At 41.7% G+C, this 15153-nt stretch overlaps 1 protein-coding gene across 16 annotated transcripts in view; it reads right to left on the bottom strand.

Annotated features, from left to right (window-relative positions):
- Positions 1–15153, bottom strand: part of CACNA1D (calcium voltage-gated channel subunit alpha1 D) — a 291185-nt gene that overhangs the window by 79317 nt on the left and 196715 nt on the right. For 12 of the 16 annotated variants that reach the window (XM_075183238.1, XM_075183237.1, XM_075183227.1 and 9 more), the window contains 4 exons: positions 9166–9214; positions 8402–8534; positions 6508–6637; positions 1989–2048 (listed from right to left, as the gene is read on the bottom strand). In XM_075183238.1, coding sequence (XP_075039339.1) covers positions 1989–2048; positions 6508–6637; positions 8402–8534; positions 9166–9214 — 372 coding nt within the window. Of the gene's footprint in view, positions 1–1857; positions 1918–1988; positions 2049–6507; positions 6638–8401; positions 8535–9165; positions 9215–15153 lie in introns of all 16 variants that reach the window. The other 4 variants (XM_075183235.1, XM_075183228.1, XM_075183233.1 and 1 more) reach the window with 1 other exon arrangement.

Below are 15153 nucleotides of genomic sequence, written 5' to 3'. Positions count from 1 at the left end.
TTTCACTGTAGCCTATTTTTTACACTAAGGAACTGAGTTTTGTAGGCAGCATACAGCACATTAAAACACATTTGTGTTAATTTACTGGGACGAAAAGGAGTAATGACAACTTTTACACCTTTATGCAGCTACCAACTGATTCATGAAAGGAAAAATCATTATGTTTGTTCTTTGTCTTACGGTCCCTAGCTAATAAACAAACGCTCGTGATCAGGAACAGGACAAAGATGCGTTACATTGAGGGGGTTTTATTATATAACAATCCAGATAATATAAGAGAAGGAATACCTCCTTTTAAAAAACACCAGGGGGTAAATGTATGAAGCTCCGGCTTCTTCAACACCCGCAAGTTCGGCGTCTTCAGCGCTTAAATTTAAAGCAGTGCTGCCTTGTAAAGGGAAACTTCCCTTTACAAGGCAGCGCCGCTTTAAATTTAAACGCTGAAGACACCGAACTCGCGGGTGTTGAAGAACCCGGAGCTTCATACATTTATCCCCAGAGTTAATATTTATTACTTCAACAACTTGGATGTGATGTGAGCAGCAATTTTTAATCTTTGTTTATACTGTGTGGATGTTATAATGTTTATTTTAATATTAACAGACTTAAACCTGTATGTGATAATATAGGTCCATATTATATACTATAAAGATATGAGGAATAGCTGGATATCATTTACAGCAAGAGTAACAGTATTTTCTAATTCTGATTACAGAAGTGATGATATCACTTAACAAGTAACTCATGGTAAAGGGAAGCCCCAATGCTATCTGCACCCGCAGAAAGCTGGCGTGTACCTGCTTCATACGCTTAGCAGGTAATAACCATAGGGTCCTGTCACACTAGCACTGATAAGATCTAGAAATAACAAACAGTGCAGGCTGATGTACATAGACACAGAAAGCACCACTGTCACTCACTACCTTTATAATTAGCTCAATGCTATTGCACAAGAATGTAATGTTTGAATAACCTGCTGCTTCCATTCCTGAAGAAAACATGATACATTGCTTACATAGTTATTACTATGATACTATATTTTTTATATCAATGGTTGTGTAACTTGTAAACAATAAAAACATCATTTAAGCACTGGATGTGTCTGTATAGTGTACAGCAAGTTGTACATGTAAGATTTTGGAAAATTGACCATAAGTCAAATCAAAGGAGTTTATTTCTTTATTAAAAATACATATGGCCATGTTCATCAAGTCTGATTTACTAACTCCTTACAATTTTACTGCACTTTTAGACACCTTTTAAGTAATACTTGTCAAATAAAATATAAGTGATATGTGATTTCATTTACAAAAATATTTTATTAGGTTTACTGTATTTAATATGCTACTCTTAGTATTTTGTTTGATGACTGATTTTTACATCATGCAGGTGTCACTGTTGCTACAGCTGTTTATGAAGAGGTTTAGTCAACAACTTAAACCTCTCCAGATAGAAACATATTAAAAAGGAGGAACATAAAAAAAACACTATGGGGTGTATTTACTACACTGCAGGTTTGAAAAAAGTGGAGATGTTGCCTAAAGCAACCAATCCAATTTAGATATAATTTATTTAGTACATTCTACAAAATGACAGCTAGAATCTGATTGGTTGCTATAGGCAACATCTCCACTTGTTCAAACCCGCAGTTTAGTAATTAGGATTAAGGAACTGCAAGATCAATTCTAAGTATTATTACTTATTAATTTTACACCACATTAAACCAGGCAGAGGTTTTTCTTTTAAAACTAAAGTATTGGCTTAAAATAGAAAAATGGAAACATATTATTGACCAATGAGTATATGAAATTAAGAGTACTGCTGTTTTAAATACAAATTTCACACAAACCAGGTTACCTTCAAAACGATTTCAAATGTAAACATACTAGTGAAGACATAATCTGCATATCCTAGCACCTGGGGGTACAAAGAATTATATGTTATAGTAAAAACCACTTTGAACATCAGAAAAATGAACATTGTTTTACCTTTAGGAAGATTTCAACTGTAAAGATCCCTGTGAAAGCATAGTCAAAGTAACCAAGAATCTGCAAGGTACAAGAGGACAGTGAGAAACCTGCGTGATGATAGAGGACAAGGGGGTGTACTTACTTCCAGGGTGAGGCTATTGGAGAAAGCTTAGAAAACGGCAGTAAAGTTAAATAATGGAATAAAATGTAAGATTGGATAGATCAAGGAGTATTTACTAAACTGCGAGTTTGAAAAAGTGGAGATGTTGCCTATAGCAACCAATCAGAATCTAGTTATAGTTTATTTAGTACATTCTCCAAAATGACAGCTAGAATCTGATTGGATGCCATAGGCAACATCTCCACTTTTTCAAACCCGCAGTTTAGTAAATATACTCCCAAGTGTTTCCTTTCAGGGCATGTGATTCTGTCTAGCTACTAGCCGTGATTGTATTCACAAGCTATGTCTCTATGAATCGCGTCTGATGCCAAAGGGCTGCAATGTAAATGGAAGTATGCTATCTTTTTGGAGTGGTTTATTTTCAGCACCTCTATCATTCAAACGTATCCGTTTTTAAAGTGCTTTACAGCCATTAACTAATGCCTAAAAAGCGCGTAAACAAATGTTGAATCTTATCTTTCAGGCTCATTCCCGCCAGTTCATTCCTACAATGTTAATGATGTGGTTAAAATGTTATAACGCAGCACCCTCTCATGCCGTAATGTGCACCACCAGTACAATGGATTGTAGATTGTGTGACTAGAGTAGGGTGCCAGGCTGGTGAAATAAAGATTAAGCCCACCTTGCACCCCATTCTCAGCTGTACTATATAATTCATTAATAATAATCTGTTCTTATAAGAGTTGTTAAGTTATGCCATGTGGGACTTATGTTATACTGTAAATGTATATGCCAAAGGAGCTACAGTCATCCAGCCCTGACATTGCCCAACGCTATAAGTCGTGACTGGTAAGACACAAACTTATAGTGCCGACCCCTATCACTTCATATAGCGGGTTTTTATGTATTAGCAGTGTACTCATGTTCACAGAAAGTACCAGTTGGTCAGGTACTTGGCTCATGCCTGAAAACATTACTAAGGGTTAAGGTGGGTGGCAGCCTACGGTATTCCCCTTATCTTAGTGATTATACCCTTTAGTCCGGCTAAGTGGCACCCCTTTGTACAGAGCCACCCACAGCAGGGCGTCCCCTGCTATGTGGAGAACAAAACCAAGCCAGATGTCAGTCAATAAGATATGGGAATGTCAACCAAGACCAGAATAGTAAGTCCCAGGACATGACACCATGGGAATCCAAGCGGGAATAAAAGCAGATGGTACGTGAGATCTGGTGTGTATAAATGGACAGTATTACTGGGAGTTATGGCGCTTGGCCTAATTAGGAACTGCTTGGAAGAATAGCCCAGGAGACTGCTGGGAGACTCCGCAGGCCATGTGTTGATGTGTGCCTGCCAAAAGCTGGGTGACATAAGACTTGGTCATTGCATTGCTGACAGTGAAGCAACAGGGAATGGGCTGCATAGCTATTCAGCCATCTGGACAGAGAGGGACTCTTAAGGGGTTATGTATGGGTGTAAGTGAAGTGAACTGATGGAAACTTTTGTGGCTAGAGTTACTAAACTGACGGTTTGGAAAAGTGGAGATGTTGCTTATAGCATCCAATCAGATTCTAGCTTTCATTTATTTAGTGCATTCTACAAAATGACAGCTAGAATCTGATTGGTTGCTATAGGCAACATCTCCACCTTTTTCAAATCCGCAGTTTAGTAAATATACCCCTTGGTGAGTTTATTAATTAAATTGCTTTTTTTTCCCTAATGATACTCGTGTAGGTGTGCAATTAGTTCCCACTAAGGGGTACTGGGAAATATGGAACAAGGTTGCAGAATTGGCCCTGTAGTGTTTAATCGGTGCTGGAGTTCCACCAGTTTAAGACTGGACACATTCTTAAGTGATTGATACAAGCAAAAGAGCTAACCGAGAACTTGTATCCTGACAGACTGTATTGGTAAAAGCATAAGTAAACTAATGTACAGTGCATAGAAAATGTGTTAATAACAACACTAAAACGTCTTTAAAGTGCATATGTGTGAACAAATCTTTAAAGTTATAGCCTGTAGCTGTCACTGATTTCAGACATTTCTGGGAAGTAGTTATCATCCAGAAGCTTTCAATAAACAGCAATAGCAACAGTGTAATCTCCAGACTAACATACGTACCGCACTTTAACAAACCCTACTGTGCATGTGCAAAACAATACATGTATTATAAAAATGATGCATTTTCTAATGAAATTGCAAAATATAATTCTATTTCATTTGACACAATTGATGACAACACACCTTTAAGCTTGTTGTGCTTTGATTGGCATGAATATATTTTTTAAAGTTTAAAGTCCATTTTTCAAAATTATTACTGCAATGACTTTGTCTCCAGGAGTTGTGACCTGTTGAGCTACAATAAAGGTCAGAGGAGCTATTTCTGACAAAATCAAACCAGCAGCCAGAGTACTTAGTGGAGCAGCGGGGGCAGGCTCAGTGCAGCTCCTAAATTAAGTGTTAATGAAGCTCTGCACAGTTTTGGGACTATGTGCTATGCGGGACACTTAGATTTAGCATTGCAAATATACATCAAGTGAGCTCTAGAATTGTACAATAGCTAACTTATGCAAAAGGTCAGGGACCAAGTGTGAAAAGTTTTCATGTTTTACTGCCAACAGATGTGCAGAATAGTATAATGTTCATGGAAAACTGTTTTGGCAATATTATTGCTAAATTAAATGTAGATTGTATAATTCCTGAGAATTTATTGGTCAAATATTTAATATAATCTAGTGAGTTCGCTCAAATATTATCAAGTTTGGACTGCAGGCTTTTAATAGGCGACAACAAGTTGTTTAAATATATACGCTACTCAATATGTAATAACAATCCTTGCTGGCTGGGTCCCCTTGTGTTCTACTCGTATCTTACAAGTGGCACTGTCGCAATTGCTGTCTATGAAGAGATTTGAATGCAATTTTGTAGTTTGAAATGAGTTAAGAAGGCCGTGTCCATAAATACATATATTTGTGAATATAGAAAGTCCAAATTCAATTCTAAGCATAAATATAAGAAACCCCTGAGTTAATTATAATAAAGAAATTAGCATAGGGGGTGAGGATTGTTTTGTAGCAGGATGAATCATGATTACCAGATTTACCATGCACAGAAACCAAACTTTTAGGTATATTTTTCTAGGCTCCTTATATAAATGTTAATAGCTTTATGGAGCGGGAAGGTTTCCCATTAGCGACTAAAGCTAAAATAAATGTTGTTTAATATGAAGGAGATAATATTACCATTCACATTTTATTCAGAATCACCATATAAGAGGGAATAATTGTCCAAATTAAAATCATACATATGAATTTGAGTTATTAGCAGCCCTTTTTATAATACACCCGCTTGGTTTGGTGGCCCTTTACAGATCTGTAGAAGAAGCTCATAGAAGGAGTAGAAAGCACATTTACTGAAATATAAGACAGAGCAGTAGAGCACCAGCTGCTTGATGAGCCATGTAAGACTATACGTGGATGTTAAGGAATAGGCAGGGGTGGAATCTGAGAGGCAGGTAGTAGTTGTAAGATAGTATCCAGACAAAGTAAGTGTTAATTCTGACCTCATATGGAATATTGATCCCATTATGGTCAGACATATTTAGACAGAGGAGCTCAGGTTATGTGACCTGAAGGGCGAGGAGTATGTGATGGTGTCTTACCTGGATCAGCCTGTCCCTGGCAGACATAACACATAGATTGCATTGTAGCATTATATAATTGTCAGTCTCACCTACAGATAACAATATCTAGGAGTTTACTCAGCAATGTGTACATGATCAATTTCCCAGCAATAGATGGGTGTTGCATACCCAGATATTTTCTATAAGCATCACAATGGCTTAGTGGTTAGCACTTCATCCTCACAGCGCTGGGGTCATGAGTTCAATTCCCGACCATGGCCGTATCTGTGTGGAGTTTGTATGTTCTCCACATGTTTGCGTGGGTTTCCTCCGGGTGCTCCGGTTTCTGCCCACACTCCAAAAACCTACTAGTAGGTTAATTGGCTACTATCAAAAATTGACCCTAGTGTGTGTTTCTGTCTGTGTGTATGTTAGGGAATTTAGACTGTAAGCTCCAATGGGGCAGGGACTGATGTGAGTGAGTTCTCTGTACAAAATCAGTGGCGCTATATAAATAAATGGTGGTGATGATGATAAAACAAAGATCTGGACAGGGATTAATAATATATGGGATTATGGACCACCTACTGTATATTATATGGATATTAGAAGTTAGTGAGGAGTTATATGACCATACAGAGTACAATATTGTCTGAGGTCACTTCTAATATCTGTAATACTTTACATTAAAGCTGCATTTTATACTACAGACCTTTTCCTAAAGAACAATGAAGTGACGACATCAGACTATAAAGATATTTACAGGTGTCTATACATATATTATTATAATACTCACTATATTACGGAAGGAGGTACTGCGGATGGGATCTTCAGCTGCTAAGGACGCGCTGCTCAGCATGATGAACACCAAGATGAGGTTGGTGAAGATGTGATGATTTATCAGCTTGTGACAGCCCACCCGAATCCTAAAGAACAGACACACAAACATATTACCAATAGCTGAAATATACATGTTCTGCTCTGTCTATTCCAAGTCAACAGAAAGAGGGCTCAAACAGCGGAACCTTTACTTAATAAAATCACTACATCAAGGTGTGGGGGGAAACAAATAATATATAGTATACAGAATATCTGAGTTACTATCATCATTATCACTTAGTAGCTGGGTCAGCTTGATTCAGTTTTAAGTTTTATAATTCATTATCTAGATCACATGTTGCCAGGCAGGAAGTAATGTATTAAGTTATTTTGTTACTACGTTATAATCAATATGTTTTTTTATCTATACTGCACATTATTTAAAGGGATGCATTGCATCTCCCCCTCTTCTCAAATATTCATATCGTAGGTGTCCCAGCCTGGAGTGTCCCAATGTAAGACATGCAGAACCCCCAAAATGTGAACTGTCCAATTGTCGAATGTCTGGATACTGCTGAATCAGTTGTGTGAGCCATCTAGCTCCCACACGTCAAAAACATAAGAGTAGGTTAATTGGCTGCTATCAAAAAATTGAGCCTAGTCTCTCTCTCTCTCTGTGTATGCGTCTGTATGTTAGGGAATTTAGACTGTAAGCTCCAATGGGGCAGGGACTGATGTGAATGAGTTCTCTGTACAGCGCTGCGGAATAAGTGGCGCTATATAAATAAATGGTGATGATGATGATCTAGCTACACAGTTTTACCTGAGATAAGTCGTGTCACCATTACTGCCGTCTATTCAGACACCGTGCACTAGATTTTAAGGGGCATATTCAATTAGGTATCCGGTCCGCGGTAACGCGCGTTACCGTAAAAAGTGCGCAGTATTGACGGTAATACGGTACCGCAATAACGCGGATTGTCCTTCGCAACCCTATGGGGTGCGCACGAAAATCCACGCTATTTCAGTACCGTGGATTTCCTTCGTGGTCTGTTCCAGCGCGTTACCGCGGACCGGAAACCTAATTGAATATGCCCCTAAATGACCCAGGCTAAAGAGCTAAAAATCTCTGGCATCTGGATGTCACCAGTCGGGAGGTGGTGATCGTGCCCTTTTTTAATTGGATTTCTACAATATATATAATATACATGTAGAACAAAAAAGGACCTGATACATCTGTATAATTGCCAGGACATTGTCTTGAACTGAAGTAACATTATTCACTGTACCCGTTCAGGGGCAAACGCAGGATTTGTAGAGGGGGGTTTCCACACTACGTCACTAGTGGGCGTGACCATCATGTATGGGGGCGTGGCTATATTATTATACAGTGCTTGGCTGCTCTCCAACTCTCCCTATCCCCATAATATACATGGGCAATGCTGCGTGCAGTACTGTTAGGTGCACGCTGCTCTCCCTTTTTGAGCAGAGCTGTGTGAAGCGGGAGCAGTGTCCAGCCATCTCAATTATACAGTAACCCAGGCTTAGAGGGGGGTTTCCAGGTACCAGGAAACCCCCCCCCCCCTCGGTTTGTCTATGCCGTTGCATGCACTCTGCAGAGGTAGATATTTTGAGAAAGTGGTCTATTAATTCACTGGAAACCAATGACAGCACTAACGGCACTGGTTTGTACTGACTCCTAAGGATGCAAACATGAATATTACTTCCTCTATTATGCTTATTGACGTGCGCAAGTTGTGGAACAGAGCATGACATATAAACCTAATTCCCGCTCTGTATAACAGATACAATAATAAGCAGGGCTGGCCATTCAATATAACTACCAATACGAGCGGGATGCTGATATTTACGGGTTGGTGTTGCTGAAAATAAAGAAGGCGCTCCCTTCTGGAATCGGGGTGATCTTCTCCTTCATGTTTAGCTCGGACATTCGGCGAGGGCGAGGGCCGGCTGGTACTTCTGGTTCTTCTTCATCCTCCTCATCTACAGTGAAATAAATCATCATCATTCAAGCTCTACATAAACAAAAATGACCGTCAATATTTCTGTAAAGTGCTACAATGGACTATTACATGCAAGACTAGGCAATCATATTTGTATAATAATGTGTTAAAAGTAAAACTAAAATCACAACATGATATTTCAGACGTTTCTACTGCATCTAAGTAAATGACAAAGTAGTCTCCTAGTTCTGAAGAGCTTACAATCTGAGCAGATCAATGGATTGGTATAGATGTGGCTATTGGCCAGTAATGTAAGTTAATGCAGCCATGGCAGTGAGAGTTGGTACACTGTACATTAATGCAAATATTAATTTGTATAACTGACTTATTAGTGAAGCTGGGTTACCGCTGTCTAAACTTGACAATGAAGTAAAAAAAGAGGGATATTTAATATGAGAACAGCGTAGAGGATAGTGTTGTCTTTTCTGTATTTATTTGGAAAATAAAGCAAAGTGTAGAGAAAGAGGAAGAATATATCATCAGTTGAAGTTGGTTTGAGAGATGATCACTCTACACTCCACCAGCTGCTCTATTAATCCCAGCTCCGTATTGGGCTTCCTGAGATATTACTAGAGATAAGCAGAATACTAAGTGCATAGGATATGTAGTACCTGGTTCTGTATGATCCTTTTCTTCTTCATTTCCTTCATCAACTGCTACCTGGCAGGGAAGACATTCATGTTTATAGATACAATATATATATATATATATATATATATATATATATATTATATGTACACACACAAAGGTGAGGACAATCACAGACTAATATTTCTTCTTTTTGTACACCAAGATCATTAATATACTATTTTGTGAGCCGATCAACCCAAAGATTACAGTCCAAACTTCCTTCTCCTCACTCCATGTAAATGGTTAGGTTTTGGCTTTTCTAAGCTGTTATCCGGGCTGCCTATAGTTACAATCAAACTGAGAAAAAATAGTGCTAAATTTGTCTTTTATATCCCAAATCAGCAGAGCTGCAGACTGCTTTGTTGAATTTGGAGATAGCAATTCTAATGTACAAAAATACACAATTACAAGAAGTTAACATTATACTGACTGATCTACTGAACACACACATGGAAATTAAATGTGGAGGTAACTTTAGTTAGTTAAAGTTTAAGGCCTGAGGTTTACAAAGCTCTTTAAAGATATACAACGCATGTAAATAGGAATGATATTGCAATCCCTTGTTGCCACTGTCACCAGACCCACTCACGTTCATACCTGCGGCCAGGTGAGCTCTGCACAGCGGATTTCCAGACACTGTCTACTCCAGTTTTTGTTCCCCCACTGACCTCCACATCCACAAGTACAAGAACTGGTTAATCAGCGCATATCAAACACATTCACATTGCCATTTGGACTTCCACTGTTAAAACGTCAGTGGGTTATAAGGCCTTAAAATTATTATGGTCATTTTGACTGCTTTGTTTTTATAGTAACTTTAGATACTTGTGATATAGGGTTAAGATTTTTCTAATAAAAAGTGATTTTATTTTATCTAACTACGTTTGTCACTTTGGTTCATTATGGAGTGTAGTATAGAAACCCACCTTCTAATACACTGCAGCCGCCTCAGGCCCCTTAACCACCAGCATCAGAATACCTGCACTTGTTATCTAACACTTGTCAAACAAGTTTACAGGTAACCAGCAATAACATATGCACTTAATTAAAAGGATATTTCGCTATGCTGCCAAAAGAAAGTCCTCCTGTATGTCCCAAACAATAATGTGACATTTAATAGGGTACACAAAGCACTTATACATTGCTTAAACATTACTCAGTTAGACATGTGACCTGGACCAAACATACAAAATACCCCCAATCTAACTGCATGTCACAGGTATTTAGTTTATAAATAAAACAGGGCAGGACTCACAGAATAGAATGAAGAGCCAAAGTACAGTACTAACATACAGTGCCAGGTATTATGGGGCATTATGGTGGTTACACTCCTTGCTCTGATGCACCTTGTGTATACGGTGCCAGGTATTAGGGGGCATTATGGTGGTTACACTCCTTGCTCTGATGCATCTTGTGTATACGGTGCCAGGTATTAGGGGGCATTATGGTGGTCACACTCCATGCTCTGATGCATCTTGTGTATATGGTGCCAGGTATTAAGGGGCATTATGGTGGTCACACTCTATGCTCTGATGCATCTTGTGTATATGGTGCCAGGTATTAGGGGGCATTATGGTGGTCACACTCCTTGCTCTGATGCACCTTGTGTATACGGTGCCAGGTATTAGGGGGCATTATGGTGGTTACACTCCTTGCTCTGATGCACCTTGTGTATACGGTGCCAGGTATTAGGGGGCATTATGGTGGTCACACTCCTTGCTCTGATGCACCTTGTGTATACGGTGCCAGGTATTAGGGGGCATTATGGTGGTCACATTCTATGCTCTGATGCACCTTGTGTATACAGTGCCAGGTATTAGGGGGCATTATGGTGGTCACACTCCTGCTTTGATGCACCTTGTGTATATGGTGCCAGGTATTAGGGGGCATTAAGGTGGTCAAACTCCTGCTCTGATGCGCCTTGTGTATATGGTGCTAGGTATTAGGGGGCATTATGGTGGTCACACTCTATGCTCTGCTGCATCTTGTGTATATGGTGCCAGGTATTAGGGGGCATTATGGTGGGCACACTCCTTGCTCTGATGCACCTTGTGTATACGGTACCAGGTATTAGGGGGCATTATGGTGGTCACACTCCTTGCTCTGATGCACCTCGTGTACACAGTGCCAGGTATTAGGGGGCATTATTGTGGTCACACTCTATGCTTTGATGCACCTTGTGTATATGGTGCCAGGTATTAGGGGGCATTATTGTGGTCACACTCTATGCTCTGATGCACCTTGTGTATATGGTGCCAGGTATTAGGGGGCATTATGGTGGGCACACTCCTTGCTCTGATGCACCTTGTGTATACGGTACCAGGTATTAGGGGGCATTATGGTGGTCACACTCCTTGCTCTGATGCACCTCGTGTACACAGTGCCAGGTATTAGGGGGCATTATTGTGGTCACACTCTATGCTTTGATGCACCTTGTGTATACGGTGCCAGGTATTAGGGGGCATTATTGTGGTCACACTCTATGCTCTGATGCACCTTGTGTATACAGTGCCAGGTATTAGGGGGCATTATGGTGGTCACACTACTTGCTCTGATGCACCCTGTGTACACAGTGCCAGGTATTAGGGGGCATTATGGTGGTCACACTCCTTGCTCTGATGCACCTTGTGTATACGGTGCCAGGTATTAGGGAGCATTATGGTGGTCACACTCCTGCTCTGATGCACCTTGTGTATACGGTGCCAGGTATTAGGGGGCATTATGGTGGTCACACTCCATGCTCTGATGCATCTTGTGTATATGGTGCCAGGTATTAAGGGGCATTATGGTGGTCACACTCCATGCTCTGATGCATCTTGTGTATATGGTGCCAGGTATTAAGGGGCATTATGGTGGTCACACTCTATGCTCTGATGCATCTTGTGTATATGGTGCCAGGTATTAGGGGGCATTATGGTGGTCACACTCCTTGCTCTGATGCACCTTGTGTATACGGTGCCAGGTATTAGGGGGCATTATGGTGGTTACACTCCTTGCTCTGATGCACCTTGTGTATACGGTGCCAGGTATTAGGGGGCATTATGGTGGTCACATTCTATGCTCTGATGCACCTTGTGTATACAGTGCCAGGTATTAGGGGGCATTATGGTGGTCACACTCCTGCTCTGATGCACCTTGTGTATATGGTGCCAGGTATTAGGGGGCATTAAGGTGGTCACACTCCTGCTCTGATGCACCTTGTGTATATGGTGCCAGGTATTAGGAGGCAATATGGTGGTCACACTCCCTGTTCTGATTCACCTTGTGTATATGGTGCCAGGTATTAGGGGGCATTATGGTGGTCACACTCTATGCTCTGCTGCATCTTGTGTATATGGTGCCAGGTATTAGGGGGCATTATGGTGGGCACACTCCTTGCTCTGATGCACCTTGTGTATACGGTACCAAGTATTAAGGGGCATTATGGTGGTCACACTCCTTGCTCTGATGCACCTCGTGTACACAGTGCCAGGTATTAGGGGGCATTATTGTGGTCACACTCTATGCTTTGATGCACCTTGTGTATACAGTGCCAGGTATTAGGGGGCATTATTGTGGTCACACTCTATGCTCTGATGCACCTTGTGTATACAGTGCCAGGTATTAGGGGGCATTATAGTGGTCACACTCCTTGCTCTGATGCACCCTGTGTACACAGTGCCAGGTATTAGGGGGCATTATGGTGGTCACACTCCTGCTCTGATGCACCTTGTGTATACGGTGCCAGGTATTAGGGGGCATTATGGTGGTCACACTCTATGCTCTGATGCACCTTGTGTACACAGTGCCAGGTATTAGGGGGCATTATGGTGGTTACACTCCTTTCTCTGATGCACCTTGTGTATACAGTGCCAGGTATTAGGGGGCATTATGGTGGTCACACTCCTTGACTCTGATGCACCCTGTGTACACAGTGCCAGGTATTAGGGGGCATTATGGTGGTCACACTCCTGCTCTGATGCACCTTGTGTATACGGTGCCAGGTATTAGGGGGCATTATGGTGGTCACACTCTATGCTCTGATGCACCTTGTGTACACAGTGCCAGGTATTAGGGGGCATTATGGTGGTTACACTCCTGCTCTGATGCACCTTGTATACACAGTGCCAGGTATTAGGGGGCATTATGGTGGTCACACTCTATGCTCTGATGCATCTTGTGTATATGGTGCCAGGTATTAGGGGGCATTATGGTGGTCACACTCTATGCTCTGATGCACCTTGTGTATACAGTGCCAGGTATTAGGGGGCATTATGGTGGTCACACTCCTTGCTCTGATGCACCTTGTGTATACGATGCCAGGTATTAGGGGGCATTATGGTGGTCACACTCCTTGCTCTGCTGCACCTTGTGTATACGATGCCAGGTATTAGGGGGCATTATGGTGGGCACACTCCTTGCTCTGATGCACCTTGTGTATACGGTACCAGGTATTAGGGGGCATTATGGTGGTCACACTCCTTGCTCTGATGCACCTCGTGTACACAGTGCCAGGTATTAGGGGGCATTATTGTGGTCACACTCTATGCTTTGATGCACCTTGTGTATACGGTGCCAGGTATTAGGGGGCATTATTGTGGTCACACTCTATGCTCTGATGCACCTTGTGTATACAGTGCCAGGTATTAGGGGGCATTATGGTGGTCACACTCCTTGCTCTGATGCACCCTGTGTACACAGTGCCAGGTATTAGGGGGCATTATGGTGGTCACACTCCTTGCTCTGATGCACCTTGTGTATACGGTGCCAGGTATTAGGGAGCATTATGGTGGTCACACTCCTGCTCTGATGCACCTTGTGTATACGGTGCCAGGTATTAGGGGGCATTATGGTGGTCACACTCCATGCTCTGATGCATCTTGTGTATATGGTGCCAGGTATTAAGGGGCATTATGGTGGTCACACTCCATGCTCTGATGCATCTTGTGTATATGGTGCCAGGTATTAAGGGGCATTATGGTGGTCACACTCTATGCTCTGATGCATCTTGTGTATATGGTGCCAGGTATTAGGGGGCATTATGGTGGTCACACTCCTTGCTCTGATGCACCTTGTGTATACGGTGCCAGGTATTAGGGGGCATTATGGTGGTTACACTCCTTGCTCTGATGCACCTTGTGTATACGGTGCCAGGTATTAGGGGGCATTATGGTGGTCACATTCTATGCTCTGATGCACCTTGTGTATACAGTGCCAGGTATTAGGGGACATTATGGTGGTCACACTCCTGCTCTGATGCACCTTGTGTATATGGTGCCAGGTATTAGGGGGCATTAAGGTGGTCACACTCCTGCTCTGATGCACCTTGTGTATATGGTGCCAGGTATTAGGAGGCAATATGGTGGTCACACTCCCTGTTCTGATTCACCTTGTGTATATGGTGCCAGGTATTAGGGGGCATTATGGTGGTCACACTCTATGCTCTGCTGCATCTTGTGTATATGGTGCCAGGTATTAGGGGGCATTATAGTGGGCACACTCCTTGCTCTGATGCACCTTGTGTATACGGTACCAAGTATTAAGGGGCATTATGGTGGTCACACTCCTTGCTCTGATGCACCTCGTGTACACAGTGCCAGGTATTAGGGGGCATTATTGTGGTCACACTCTATGCTTTGATGCACCTTGTGTATACAGTGCCAGGTATTAGGGGGCATTATTGTGGTCACACTCTATGCTCTGATGCACCTTGTGTATACAGTGCCAGGTATTAGGGGGCATTATAGTGGTCACACTCCTTGCTCTGATGCACCCTGTGTACACAGTGCCAGGTATTAGGGGGCATTATGGTGGTCACACTCCTGCTCTGATGCACCTTGTGTATACGGTGCCAGGTATTAGGGGGCATTATGGTGGTCACACTCTATGCTCTGATGCACCTTGTGTACACAGTGCCAGGTATTAGGGGGCATTATGGTGGTTACACTCCTTTCTCTGATGCACCTTGTGTATACAGTGCCAGGTATTAG

This window comes from Mixophyes fleayi, chromosome 8 (assembly GCF_038048845.1).
Source record: "Mixophyes fleayi isolate aMixFle1 chromosome 8, aMixFle1.hap1, whole genome shotgun sequence".
Lineage (NCBI taxonomy): Eukaryota > Metazoa > Chordata > Amphibia > Anura > Limnodynastidae > Mixophyes > Mixophyes fleayi.
This window is presented reverse-complemented; position numbering and strand designations above follow the sequence as displayed.